At 47.1% G+C, this 13,657-nt stretch overlaps 1 protein-coding gene across 3 annotated transcripts in view; it reads left to right on the top strand.

Annotated features, from left to right (window-relative positions):
- The window catches only part of Med13l (mediator complex subunit 13L), a 236,278-nt gene that overhangs the window by 214,441 nt on the left and 8,180 nt on the right, over nt 1–13,657 (top strand). For 2 of the 3 annotated variants that reach the window (XM_057763673.1, XM_057763674.1), the window contains exons 18-28: nt 480–659; nt 1,098–1,321; nt 2,972–3,164; nt 3,857–4,274; nt 5,027–5,246; nt 6,285–6,473; nt 6,938–7,161; nt 7,272–7,441; nt 9,875–10,033; nt 11,155–11,331; nt 12,642–12,799. In XM_057763673.1, the coding sequence (XP_057619656.1) occupies nt 480–659; nt 1,098–1,321; nt 2,972–3,164; nt 3,857–4,274; nt 5,027–5,246; nt 6,285–6,473; nt 6,938–7,161; nt 7,272–7,441; nt 9,875–10,033; nt 11,155–11,331; nt 12,642–12,799 (2,312 nt within the window). The remainder of the gene's footprint in view (nt 1–479; nt 660–1,097; nt 1,322–2,971; nt 3,165–3,856; nt 4,275–5,026; nt 5,247–6,284; nt 6,474–6,937; nt 7,162–7,271; nt 7,442–9,874; nt 10,034–11,154; nt 11,332–12,641; nt 12,800–13,657) is intronic. The other variant, XM_057763675.1, reaches the window with a different exon arrangement.

Below are 13,657 nucleotides of genomic sequence, written 5' to 3' on the forward strand. Positions count from 1 at the left end.
GGAATATGATACACCAGGCGGTGGTGGCGCACGCCTTTAATCACAGCACTCGGGAGGCAGAGGCAGGTGGATCCCTGTGAGTTCGAGACCAGCCTGGTCTACAGAGTGAGTTCCAGGACAAGCTCCAAAGCCACAGGAAACCCTGTCTTGAACCCCTACCTCCAAAAAGAAAGGAACGTGGTGACTAAGGCACCTCTGTACCTCTGTCTTCTGAACGATCTGGGAAGCAGGTTTATGTGAAACAAGTGAGACTTCTCTTCTTACTTTTTTATACAGTTTTTCTGTTGAATCTTCTATGTAGTGTAGTCCACTTCCCTCATTATTCTTGTTAACAAGTTGCCAGTTATTTTCTTTATTTGGAAAGCCCTTTCTCTTGACTCCAAGGTTGTCGATCTCCTGTAACAGAGACTCAGAATGTCATCTAGGAGGGAGAGTGCCACCCCTACATCCTTGTTCTTTGTTCTTCTCTCCTCCCACAGTGCTAGATACAAGTATGCTCTCATCCCAAGATGTGGTACGTATGCTGCTGTCCCTGCAACCCTTTCTGCAGGATGCTATCCAGAAGAAGCGCACAGGCAGGACCTGGGAGAACATCCAGCATGTTCAGGGACCGCTCACCTGGCAGCAGTTCCATAAGATGGCAGGACGTGGGACCTATGGTGAGTCTTGACTTCTATTTTCCTCTATGCTTCTGTGCTCTGGTTGTTGCAAGATCTGGCCTCCCTGGTCATGAGGAGCCTCTTCCTCAGTCACACTTAGGTTCCCTAAAGGAATTCTGCCTCAGCCACAGTGTCTGCCCATCTGGGCTTATGCATTTGCTCTCCTCCTACTCTATGGCAAGGACCCCGTGCTGTGCTGAAGCTCACTGAAGCAGTGCTGCCAGCAGAGTAAACCTGGCTTCCTGCCTTCTGCCTCTGCTCTCCTTGGACCTTTCTAAGATGTTCTGACTCTTGTGAGACTCTTCATTGGAGCCCATTTAGTGGGCTGATTGCAGGAGCACCTCAGCTCATGGAAAAGGCCCCCATGGCTCAGGCATACCATCAGAACATCAGGGACTGCCACACTGCCTAGTATCCTAAATAGCAATGTCATTCCAGGTTCAGAAGAGTCTCCTGAGCCCCTGCCCATCCCCACTCTGCTGGTGGGCTACGACAAGGAATTCCTGACCATCTCACCCTTCTCCTTGCCCTTCTGGGAGAAGCTGCTCTTGGAGCCTTATGGGGGCCATCGTGATGTTGCTTATATTGTGGTGTGTCCAGAAAATGAGGCCTTGCTCGAAGGAGCCAAAACTTTCTTCAGGGACTTGAGTGCTGTATATGAGGTGAGCAAGTTAATGGTGGCGACCTCCTTGATGTGAGGCCTGCATCTGACTGTAACTGAAGGAATGAACCTGGAGGTAGATTTCAAAGAGTAAGTAGGGATGAAATGTAGGGTTGAACTGTTGTTTTTCTGTCTTTGTTTTGCTTTCTGGAAGAGCAGCACTTCCCCGAGGCTTTGTTTTTACTAGATTGAGAATGCCAGCTTCACCACACACCTAAAATCCCGTCCAAGGGTTTCCATTTGCCAGCTCAGAGTCAGCGGGCATGTGTTGACTGGGGAGGGAGGGCTTTAAACACAGAAGGCATGCACACGCTTCGTGCTTATGTTTTAGCTCTGAGAATTCCTGAGAGTAGTACCAAGGCATTTACCTTGAAAATGTCTGAATTGAAGGATAAATTTAATGGCTCATGCTTCTGTTGAGTTTATTAGTAACCCTATTAATATGAAACCCAGGATCATAGTTTTGCATCTTTAATATATAAATTACTTTAGACCTGAAATTTGACTCCTGGATCTTGGAATGGTACATGTATGTTTTCTCCTGAAGTGCAAACGCCTTGTACCTGTAGTCCCAGTGTCTGTGTGTTGGCAGCATGAAATGAAACCAGTATTTCCTAAAGTGCTTAGAATGTTGGCAAGCACCTGTGAGCACTGGGGAAGTGTTTGTAAATAAGATACCCAGCTGACTTCAAATGTGATCTAGAACAGGATTCGCTGTCTTTAAGTGTCTCGGTGAACATGGACTAGTGGTGAACAGGAGATGCCAGCTTACAACGCATTGGTATCTCTTAAGACACAGAAGAAATCCTTAGATATGTCACCTTTGACCCTTGCCTTGTCTGTGCATGTAAAGCACTATAAAGTCAGAATTAAGCTATCACAGGTAGCTTGGATGACCCTCCAGCCGATTCCAAAGCTGCAGCTCGCTGGATCTGTTTATCTGTTTAGGTGTGCCACTGCTCCTCTTGAGGAGCTGCTCGTGGAGGGTGCTCTGGGCAGCTTGGACTGCTTAGCTCCTAGTCTGCCTTCTGTTGCTGTGATAAAACACTAACCAAAAGCAACCCAGGGAGGAAAGGGGTTTATTTCCATCCTGGAGGGAAGTCAGGGCAGAAACCGAGAGGCAGGAAGTAAAGCAGATAGCCGTGAGGAATGGTGTTTGTTGGTTCACTTTCCCTGGCTTGCTCAGCTGCGGCTTTTATGCAACCTTCACAGTAAGCTTGGCTCTCACATATCCGTCATTAATCAAGAAAATGCCCCACAGGCCAATCTGATGGAGGTATTCCTCTATTGACATTCCCTCTTCCCAGACATGTCTAGGTTTGTGTCCAAACTAACAGTGCGGTGAGCTTTCCTCACCTCAGCAGCTCTAATAAGGGGTACATTCCAGCCAAGTAGAAAACTCCCTCCTCATAGTTGGTTCTGTGAAATCCCTCCTCCATGAGTATCCTGGAGAGAGGCATCTCCACTCTGACTCTTAGACCGCCAGTATGCATGTGCAGCAGCAGCTCTGCCTAGTTAGAGGATCTCACCAGGGTCGGAAGGACAGAGCAGTGTCAGGGGACAGGATGTCTGCCAGGGAAGGCCTGCTGCTATTGCTGGTTTGCTGGCATTAATGGTGGCTGTTGTCAGAGACCGTCTTGTGTGCTTCCAGATGTGTCGGCTGGGGCAGCACAAGCCCATCTGCAAAGTGCTCCGCGACGGGATCATGCACGTGGGGAAGACTGTGGCCCAGAAGCTGACAGAGGAGCTTGTGAGCGAGTGGTTTAACCAGCCTTGGAGCAGTGAGGAGAATGACAATCATTCCAGACTCAAACTTTATGCTCAAGTTTGCCGCCATCACCTAGGTAAATGGGGAAGTGTTTAGTTGGTGAGATAAAGTAGGGCTGTTCTTTCCCTTCCCCACTCCTGCAAGTCCAGCAATCATTTCTTGACTCTTGAAGTTTGATGTGTTCTGGGTAGGGTCTCTCTGTCCAGCCCTGGCTCACCTACAACTTGCGATATAGACCTGCCTCTGCCTTCTGAGTATTGGTATTAAAGCCTGGGCCACCATGCCTGGCTAAGTCCTTATTTTTATGTGGTGTATATTCTTTCAAGTTGCCTACTGGGGTTATATGTGTTTACAGCCATTTTGAGAACTGCTGCATTACTTGGTATTAGCTGCTTAAACTTGAAGAAAACTTTCAGAGCTTGTGAAACAGTGTATCTATAAAGCACTGTGTATCTGTGGGGCACATATCTGTGGAGCACTGTGTATCTGTGGGGCACATATCTGTGGAGCACTGTGTATCTGTGGGGCACATATCTGTGGAGCACTGTGTGACTGTGGGGTGCATATCCGTGGGACACATGCACAGCTAAGAGGTCCAGTTCTAAGTGACATCGGAGACTTGTTATGAGTGATTTCTTTCCTGTCTCTTCCAACAAGCCAGGTTTAGCCATGAGCAAGCATGGAGTCTATATTCTAACATGATGGCAGTATTCATGGTATTCAGGGTGACACTACTGAGGGTCACTAATCATTTTTGTCTTCTTCCAGCACCTTATTTAGCCACTCTGCAGCTCGACAGTGGCCTGCTGATGCCACCTAAGCACCACAGTCCACCAGCAGAAGCACAGGGACAAGCCACGCCTGGGAATACTGGGTCTTTACCTTCAAATTCAGGCTCAGTAGCACCCCCAGCTGGTAGTGCATTCAACCCCACCTCCAACAGCTCTGCAAACCCTACAGCAAGTAGTTCATCTGCCTCCTCTGGGCTTCCAGGCTCCTCGACTGCCTCTGCTCCAGGCATCCCTCAGATGAGCACTACCTCTTCTTCAGGATTCAGTGGTGGCATTGGAGGGCAGAACCCCAGTGCTGGGGGCAGCTCCACAGATCGACCTCCAGGGAATGTGGCTTGTGGAGACACTGAGCCTGGGCAGAGCTCTGCCCAGCTTTCACAGGATGGACAAGACAGGTGTGTTTGTTTCCTCCCCAACCGAGACACCTCCCTCCACCTCCACCCCTCACACACATACTTCAAGAGTCTCAAAATCCAGTAGAGCGCTCCTTTCATCCTTGCTAATTAAAAGTGACACTTGTTGATCTGTGGGTACATTAAGAGCGAGGACCTTTTTTTTTGGTTTTTCAAGACAGGGTTTCTCTGTGTAGTTCTGGCTGTCCTGAAACTTGCTGTGTAGATCAGTCTGACCTTGAACTCACAGAGATCCCCACCACTGCCTCCTGAGTGCTAGGATTAAAGGTGTGTGCCAGCACCGCTCAGCAAGCTGGAACTTCTAATTAACATGCTTATTATTGAGTTCATTAGCTAGTATTGTTATAAAATTTTTGTGTGCAACATTAACACAGAAAACAAAGGAGTAGAAGAAAGCTCCCATTTTAGAGTATGCCTGCTCTGAAGTGCTCAGGACCAGACACGTTTGAAGAGTTTCTGAGTTCGGGGATATGTGTATAGGCTCTACTAGCTGCATCCCTCACCTGAAATCCATGCCCAGGCTCTAAAAGATTCTGGGCATCACAGCAGCTTTGTGTTTTTGTACTGCTGTTTCCCGTATTGTCTTGAAGATGTTGGACCTGATGTGTAACCCTCACCCCCACCGTTGTATTGAATCTGAAATCGCTGCCTGGGGAGTCAGTATGCTCTGTAATTGATTTGTTTGATGGAGTTTGTCTTTGCTGTGAGAGCCTCACACCTGACTCTCTCTCCAGTGTTACAGAGCGGGAGCGGATAGGAATCCCCACTGAGCCCGACTCTGCAGACAGCCACGCCTACCCTCCGGCTGTCGTAATTTACATGGTGGACCCCTTCACATACACCGCAGAGGAGGACTCCAGCTCCGGAAACTTCTGGCTGTTGAGCTTGATGCGCTGCTACACGGAGATGCTGGATCACTTACCCGAGCACATGAGAAGCTCGTTCATTCTCCAGGTTGCTGTCCACGACTTGTCCTCTATGCTGCTGTTTCTGTGAGATGGAATTCTCAGTCCTTTCAGTTCCAAGTTATGAGCGTAGGCAGGAACTGTGCTCCTTCAGGGCTCCGTCTTTTGGGTTCAGTTATCATTTCCATCCTAGTGTGTTTCTGCCCTTGTCTCAGTCTCATCATTACAGTGTCAGGGTTCTTTTCCCGGTTAGCACACGAATACTTTTCCAGTGCCATTTGTCATAAGAAACACTTTCTTGTCTTGAGACAGGTCTCACTGTGGCGCTGAGGCTAATCTCCAGCTTCTGGTGCCCCAACCTCTCCAGTACTGAGACTGTGGGCCTGTACCACATAGCTCAGCATATGTTACATGTTTGGCCCTTCTCATATAGGTCAGCATTTCATGTGCGCTCCCTTTTTCCAGTGGTGTAAGCGAAGTTAGTGAACATGCTGGTGCATTGTTTAAAAGTGGATGCTCACATGTGGACAGTGATGAATGTCACTTTCCAGAAAGCTTGTTCTTGTTTCTTCCCTGTGCCTTGGCTAGCTTTGAAATGAAGTGATTTTTAAATATTTTTGTACAGCTGAAATGCCTCATCATTTTATTGAAAGCTGCCTTATTGGATGAAAGGATTTAAGTTAAAGTGAACAGAAGAGATTGCTGATAGTTTTTCATTGTCTCAAAGTCTGAGTTCCACATGATTAGATACTACTGCCGCATACTATATCAGATACTCTACAAATGGGGCATACATTAAAATGCAAGTTTGAAGTATGAGGGCCATGGGACAGGAGGTTGAGAATTTGTACCCACAGTGGGGCAGAACAGCTCTCAAGGAAACTGGCACATTGGTACTACCCTTCTCAAATGACTGGTGGACATTTGAGGTACAGCTTTTATTTCATTGGGAGGACTTCATATTTGATATCTACATGGTATATATTTAAGGGTCCCTCTCTCCTCTCTAACCATAAATCCATGCCGTCTCATCTTCCAGCTGTCTGGTTTGTGGAGTTTTGAACTGACTGTTGCTTGCATCTTGTAGATTGTGCCTTGCCAGTACATGCTGCAGACAATGAAGGATGAACATGTTTTCTATATTCAATACTTGAAATCCATGGCGTTTTCAGTGTACTGCCAGTGCAGGCGGCCTCTGCCTACACAGATCCACATTAAATCCCTCACGGGCTTTGGACCTGCAGCCAGCATTGAGATGACCCTCAAGAACCCGGAGGTGAGTTTTGGAGGCAGAGCCATCTTCTGCAGTATGAACCAGAGCACCTCTCCCACCTCCCAGCCTAGAGCCATGGCTCTGCATCTTGCGAATCCCTCAAGTTTGCTGCCTGTGACTCCAGACCCTCCTGGGGCTGTATCTGATGGATCTCACTGTGGCTTGAGTTAATCTTTCCTATTGCCTGTTGACATTGGGCAAGCTTACTTTCTAATGTAGCAGTTTCTTTTAATCAAACATTAATGGCTTATAACATTTACTAAACAGGTGTTTTAAACCATAGTTCATGAATTTGATTAATACTTTCGGTGTCTGTGTCATCATTGCTAGATTCCTGGAGAGAGGATGGTGGGAGCCACCTGTTGTCATTACTCCTTGTTTTCTTCCCTCATTGTTGCTCTGGGTTTTTATTGTAAATGCTGTCTTGGTAGGCCTTGTGCTGATACTGAATTTGATTCTTATTTCAGCGGCCCAGCCCAATCCAGCTTTATTCCCCTCCCTTTATATTGGCCCCAATCAAAGACAAGCAGACAGAGCCAGGAGAGACTTTTGGTGAGGCGACCCAGAAATACAATGTACTCTTTGTGGGCTATTGTCTGTCTCATGACCAGCGCTGGCTCTTGGCATCCTGCACTGACCTCCATGGGGAATTACTGGAGACCTGTGTTGTAAACATTGCTTTACCGAGCAGGTGAGAAGCCTTGCTATTTGTGTTCACTCTGTTAGCTCTGTGGGGAGGGCATGGATATGCGCTTTAGAAATGAACCGTGTGTCTTACTGAGTGACAACTGATTTGTGTAGGACCCTTCCTGTTTCTCTCTCTTTCAGGTCACGGAAGAGTAAAGTGTCTGCGCGTAAGATTGGGCTGCAGAAGTTATGGGAATGGTGCCTGGGGATTGTCCAGATGACATCTCTGCCCTGGAGAGTGGTCATTGGCCGTTTGGGGCGTCTTGGCCATGGGGAGCTTAAAGGTGAGCAGTCCCTGAAGCAGGTGCAGGGACAGAGGAGACTCACCTGATGATGGTAGCTGGGCGAAGCAGGGCCTTAAAGTTGTCCCAAAGACCAACTGTGATGACAAAAGGGAGAAACCAGGGATTTAAAAACTTCTCTGTAGTCCCCATTACTTATGCAAATAATATTTGAAATGTAAAACAGGAAACATGTTTCATTAGTACAAAATGATAGTTTAATTTTAATAATTGCATATTAATACAGTAAAAAGAATAAGACAATAGAGAGTGTAGGTCATAGGTAAGAATACCCTTAGGGCTGGGGAGATGGCTCAGTGTGTCAAAGGCTTGCTATGTAAGTGTGAGGGTTCTCCAGATTGTTCCTTACATGTGGGTGCAGCTTCTGACATTCCTAGGAGACACAGTGTCACCACAGACTTTCCAGTCCTCTGGCTCTTATAAGTTTTCCACCCCCTTCTTCCAATGTTCTCTGAGCCATAGGTGCAGGAATTGTTTTTGCAGACTAAAACTTCACCAATATTACTGCCTCAACATTAGCTGAGCAAGGACAATTACTGTGGTTCTCAGTCAACCCAGGGATGGTGGAAGTGGAGAATAGTCTTCCCTAGGGAAGAGCACATCAATTGACTGTCCACTACCAAGTGATCAGCTCAGAAAACACACATATGAGTAATTCTATACAAGCAGAGCAGATTATACTTAGAATTATTATGTATATAATATACGCAGATGCATGTAACAACAACTAAGAATAAAAAGAGCATGAATTTGAAAGAGAGCAAGGAGGCATATATGGAAGGGTTTAGTGGGAGGAGAGGGAAGAAGAAAATAATTATTATAATATCAAAAGATAGAGTTGATTGAAGAAGACATGCATCACAAAGTAGTCTGTGATTACCAGAGTAGAGTGGGCAGTGTCCTGGCCAAGTGCCTGAGAGTACAATTTCTTTTTGCAAAGCAAGTGAGCATTTTGCAGCTCTTCAGTTTTGCCATTATGAACAACATAAGACAAATACCTACATGAATGGCTTTCTGTAAACAGAATTCTATTACAAAAACAGGTGGTAGCAGGATTTGCCCCTAGACTGTAGTTCATACCAGCCCCTGTGTTAGAGTGTGTACACTGTTTGACTACAGGAAGTGCAGTCAGGTACCATGGAACCCCTGGAATTAAGCCACTGAGAGAGACAGAGCCCGTAAAGCTGCTGCTTGTAAGGCAGGTGTGCACTCAGGGTTTCAGCCTCACAGACGTGTGGACAGACACCGCAGTGTGTGCCAGTGGCTGGGGTGGGGAGGAAGGGAGCGTGTCTTCAAGTCACATTTGATGTGAATTGGGAGAAAATGGGGCCCTTTTCATTTTTTAAGCAGCGTCTCCTTAGAATGAGTCTGGTGTCAGTAGCCTGGAGCTTAATACACCAGGGGATTCCACCCTTCATTTCTGTCTGATTGCTTCTCTTCCTCCCTGGTCTGCCTCTTAATCAATCTTCTTTCTTAAAGGCTTTCAGTTATTCATAACCCTTGGGAAGGGGAGGGAATAATAGAAAAGAAGCAGGGGATGAACATGTTGTCTGTTGCTTGGCATTTTAGAAAATGATTAAGACCCTCTCTGTGTATGATTGCGGGAAGGCGCATACTCTCCTTCCTCGCCCCTTAACGGGGAGAGCCTGAGTGTGGCTGGAGGAACCATGATGGACAGAGGAAGTGCATAGTCACCTCCCTGCTGACCTGAGGCTCCTCCTTTGGGAACCATGGTCTGCGTGAGGTCACACAGCAGCTTCTAGGTAACCTTAGTTAGCTGTTTAGCTGCCAGCACTTGTCAGAAAGAGCAGAGTCTTCCTGATGTGTCGTGGCGCTCAGGCCTATCTGGAGCCTACCATTTTAAGACATTTTCTTCATGTTCTAAGCCACTGTTCTCTCACCCACTTAGTGTGAATTTCATTAGAAACATAAAGCATACTGCCCTGCACCCTCCTGGGAGGAAATAGACTGTGAGATAGATGTGACTGTAGAGATAGATGCTAGTGCTGGGCGCCGTGTGCTCAGAGGAGACATAGTGCTTCTATGTAGGGCAGCGGGCGGGTATCAGAGAGAAGTGCTTATGGGGTAGTGAAAGAATCAGACCCTGAGAAAAGAGTGACTAGCACAGGCTAACACAGTCAAGAGAGACCTCAGCCTCCAAAGAATTTTAGAACTTAAATCTGCCAGGGTCTGTTGTAGGCCCTCAAAGGGCACTCTAGACAGGATGGCAGCCTCCAGAGAACATGCCTTCATTTCTGCGTAACACAGTAAGGTAGTAAAAGAAGGTCACTAAACGGAAAACTCCACTCCCTTTAGGGCTGGGTCACAACAGTGACATTTTCAATCAGAACTGACCAATGTCTAAAACACCACCATATGAACTTCTAAGACTGTGTTTATAATCTCTGACTTCAGACTGGAGTATCCTCCTTGGAGAATGTTCACTACAGACAATCAGCAAACAGCTCAAGGATGTGTGCCGGATGTGTGGGATCTCCGCTGCAGACTCTCCTTCTATCCTTAGTGCCTGCCTGGTTGCCATGGAGCCCCAGGGGTCCTTTGTTGTGATGCCAGGTAAATGGTCTCTTGTTAGTTAACATCGAGTAGGGATTTTATCAGTCTGGGCCTTTCAGACTTAAATCCACAGATAAATGTAATTCATAAGCATTGCATCTCTGAGAGGAGCTTGGTTTTTAACCTAGAAAATGGGACCATCTGACACCTGCCTAGGGAGGATTTAATTATCGTTGTTGACCACAGCTTGGGAGAGAGGTGAAACCTGGGTAGGAGTGACAAGGAAATCCACGACTAGTGAGTGCCGTCTAACCCCAGTCTCTTGGATCCCTAGGGATTTCACCTCCAGAAAGCTTCTAGACCAGTGTGGTACCTCAAAAAGGGGTTTAGTCTCTCTGCTCTTGTTGAGGGTGAGTAGTGGAGAAAAGACAAGAACATTTAGCACAGGGTCAGACATAAGCAAACTCTCAGTGTCAGCCAGGACATTGGCCACACAAGCTTCATAAATGTGGCTAACTGCTGTTTTCTGACCGCCCCTAAGCACTTCTGCATGGTTAGGTGTGTCGTGTATTTCAGATAAGGTGTGTTTTTGAATCCTGTGGGAAGTCAGGATAGTGACTGAGGACTTCAGTTGCAGGACAGTGGCTGACTGTGCTCCTTAGGCCTCAGGTCACCTTGGTAGCCATCACTAACCGCAGAAGTTTACATGCTTTTTAGATGATTCTGTCCTCATTTATAAAGTAGAGACGATTACTGCTATTTGAGGGTGGGTGTGCTGACCCAGTGAGACACACGGATGGAGCTTAGCGCAGGCCAGTGTATGGTAGGCATTGCATAGAGTTAGTCAGAGCATTAGTTGTTGTTATTAGAAAGGTGCTTTTGTAAATTGAGAGACCACAGATGGAAACGATGCTGGGAGGTTAGTTTTAGGGTTTTAATTTACTTCTTAGGTAAGTACTCTACAAAATATTTGGTGGACTCTGTCTGGGTTTATCTTCACATCTCCAATGTGAGGTGAGGTCAGGCCATCATCACTGATGTTCTCTGTTGGTTCTCTAAAGATCCTTAAGGAACTGGGGCAGCCTTGAATATCTATCCCTTGAGGCTTCTGTGTCAGGTGAGAGCCTCCTTCTGTGGATGTTGGTCTGCAGAGCATACTGACACAGCTCTGGTCTTTAAAGATGCCGTCACAATGGGCTCTGTGTTTGGCCGAAGCACTGCGCTGAACATGCAATCGTCTCAGCTGAACACACCTCAGGATGCTTCCTGCACCCATATCTTGGTGTTCCCAACATCGTCCACCATCCAAGTGGCTCCCGCCAACTACCCCAATGAAGACGGGTTTAGCCCCAACAATGGTGAGTGGAAGGTGCAGTAGTAGACAGAGTGAGTGTGGAGTGCTGGCTGCTGCGTCGTAGAAACCATGGAGAGGAGATGCAAAGTCTAAGAACTGCCTGGGTGAACTGCTCTGCGGTATCATCTTGTTAGTGCCTTCGTGTCTCTGCAAATCCCTAAGTGAAAGATTGGTTTGGTTCCTGCTTTCAGACCACGGCAATGAAGCTGTGGCAACCCTGACAGCACATCTGGCTTCGGGGAACCGCTCATGCTCTCCTTCCTACTTTCTGCATCTGGGCCTCCACCCACAGTTGGCATTGCCTGTGTTCAAGGTGGACCTTCCACCAGTTAGTCCTTCCTTAGTAATGCTCACAGGAAACTCTGTTTCCCAGCAACTCAGTTAGGTTGATGGTCAGAATTAGACATCAAGACGAGAGAACATGGGTGATTAACTTAACCTCCTTTCTGTCTGCTCTTGTCCCCCACAGTGCAAAGCTCTTCTGATCTGATTGTGGAGGGCATGGCTGTGTGAAGATGCAGGCTTCCTAGCTCACCAAGGGATGCAGTTTACTGGAGAGTAGCTCCAAAGCTGATCATTCTTAATGGAATTCTATTTGAATACTTTTATAGGATTGAAAATAGTCATATTTTTTGTAAAATGCTTTTTCATGCATCTATTTGTGCTGTTTTTGAATTTTTAACATCTACCAGTATTTATTCATGTTAAGTGGGGAGGGAAAGGATACCAAAATGTACCTGTGACAGCCTCATTAAAGTCCCAGTCCTATGGGAATGGAAGGGCTGGTGGCAAGATTCCATGGTATCTGGGCATTTGGTGATGGTTTACCTTGACATTTTCCTGTCCAAATTTCCTGCAAGTGTACCCTCATTTTGCAGTGTGAGAGGTAAAGCATCCTCTAAGGAACACTGCTTTGATCTACTTTGGAATGGTCTCATCCCATGTCATGGTAGGCTCCTACCTGTTTTGCTGAAGTCAGCCTTCCAGCCCTGTAGGTACTGATCATAGACCTAGCTAGAGTCTGCTTGCTGCTGAATGGTGCCAGCATTGACTTTGCAACAACTGAGGTGCCTCTTAAGCTGTCTTTCATCTTTTTATTTGTCTTTGGAGCTGTAAGGAGTTGGGGGCTTTCTCCATGGCTGTGGTTTCTCCACTGTGTTTTTACTTGGCTAGGAAGTCACTGGCGAGAACAAAAAGACAGCCCATAGCAGGCAGCCGTTAGGTATCGCAGTAGCCTGAAGCGGTTGAAGAGGAGCAGAGCATGAGGTGGAGTATGGGTTCTTTTTAACTTTCCTGTGTTTTCCTCCCCTCTAGATGATATGTTTGTAGACCTTCCATTCCCAGACGATATGGACAATGACATTGGCATCTTAATGACTGGGAACCTCCATTCCTCTCCCAACTCATCCCCAGTTCCCTCACCAGGCTCTCCCTCTGGAATCGGTGTGGGCTCTCACTTCCAGCACAGTCGGGTAAGAACTGCCGGAAAGAGGTTGCCGAGAACAGCCACAACCCCCAGGAAAGTTGCCGTCACCATCAGCAGCCATGATTTGACTGCATGTACTCCTCTCCCCAGCGCTCGAGGTCTCTGTGCCACAGCTTCCCAGCCCAATTTTGGAGAGCAGGAATTTGGAAAGCACCTTCCAGACATTCCTAGTGTGCCCCTTTATTAGAAAGTTAGTCGTTTGGTGTGCAAGGCTCTTGGTGGTGCTCCTGCCTGCGGTTTTCCTTGGTTTTGGGCAACAAGGGAAGTTGAAAGGCTGAGAAACCATAGGCACATGTTGTCCGTGCCAACCTCCCCAAGAGGGGCTGGATGATTTTGGTTTTGAACAAGAAAAATTTTTTTTCTTAGCATTTTGCATCTTCCCAGATAGTGGCTTTAATAGGAAGAGGCGGGCAGAGCTGCTGCTCAGCACGTGCCTGCGAGGAGCCTCCGTGGTTTGTGTCCACTTTGTTTCTCTTGCACCGTCCTGGTCTTGCTGGCAGCAGCCTGAAGGGAGACATCGAGAGCCACCAGTGCATGGTTTACAGACGTCTCCAGATCACTGCTGCAAATTAGTGAAGAAGCCAGAGTTCAACATTAGCTCAGTCTTTAAATGCCCTGGACTGACTAACAAGGGTTTAAAGTCAAAGACTGCCCCATAGCTCATGTCAGCCTTGTCCCAGCCAGCCAGCAGGACAAAGGCCTCATGGTTGTGCTGTGTTTCTAATAATGGTTCTTAGGAGGGAGATTAGGTCACTGAGCATCTGTTGTCTGGTGTCTGCCCTGAGTAAGTGCAGCAGCCCTCTGTCCACTGACTCCTAGACAGGACTATGTTGCCAGCACTGCA

Source organism: Chionomys nivalis, chromosome 3 (assembly GCF_950005125.1).
Source record: "Chionomys nivalis chromosome 3, mChiNiv1.1, whole genome shotgun sequence".
Classification (NCBI taxonomy): Eukaryota; Metazoa; Chordata; class Mammalia; order Rodentia; family Cricetidae; genus Chionomys; species Chionomys nivalis.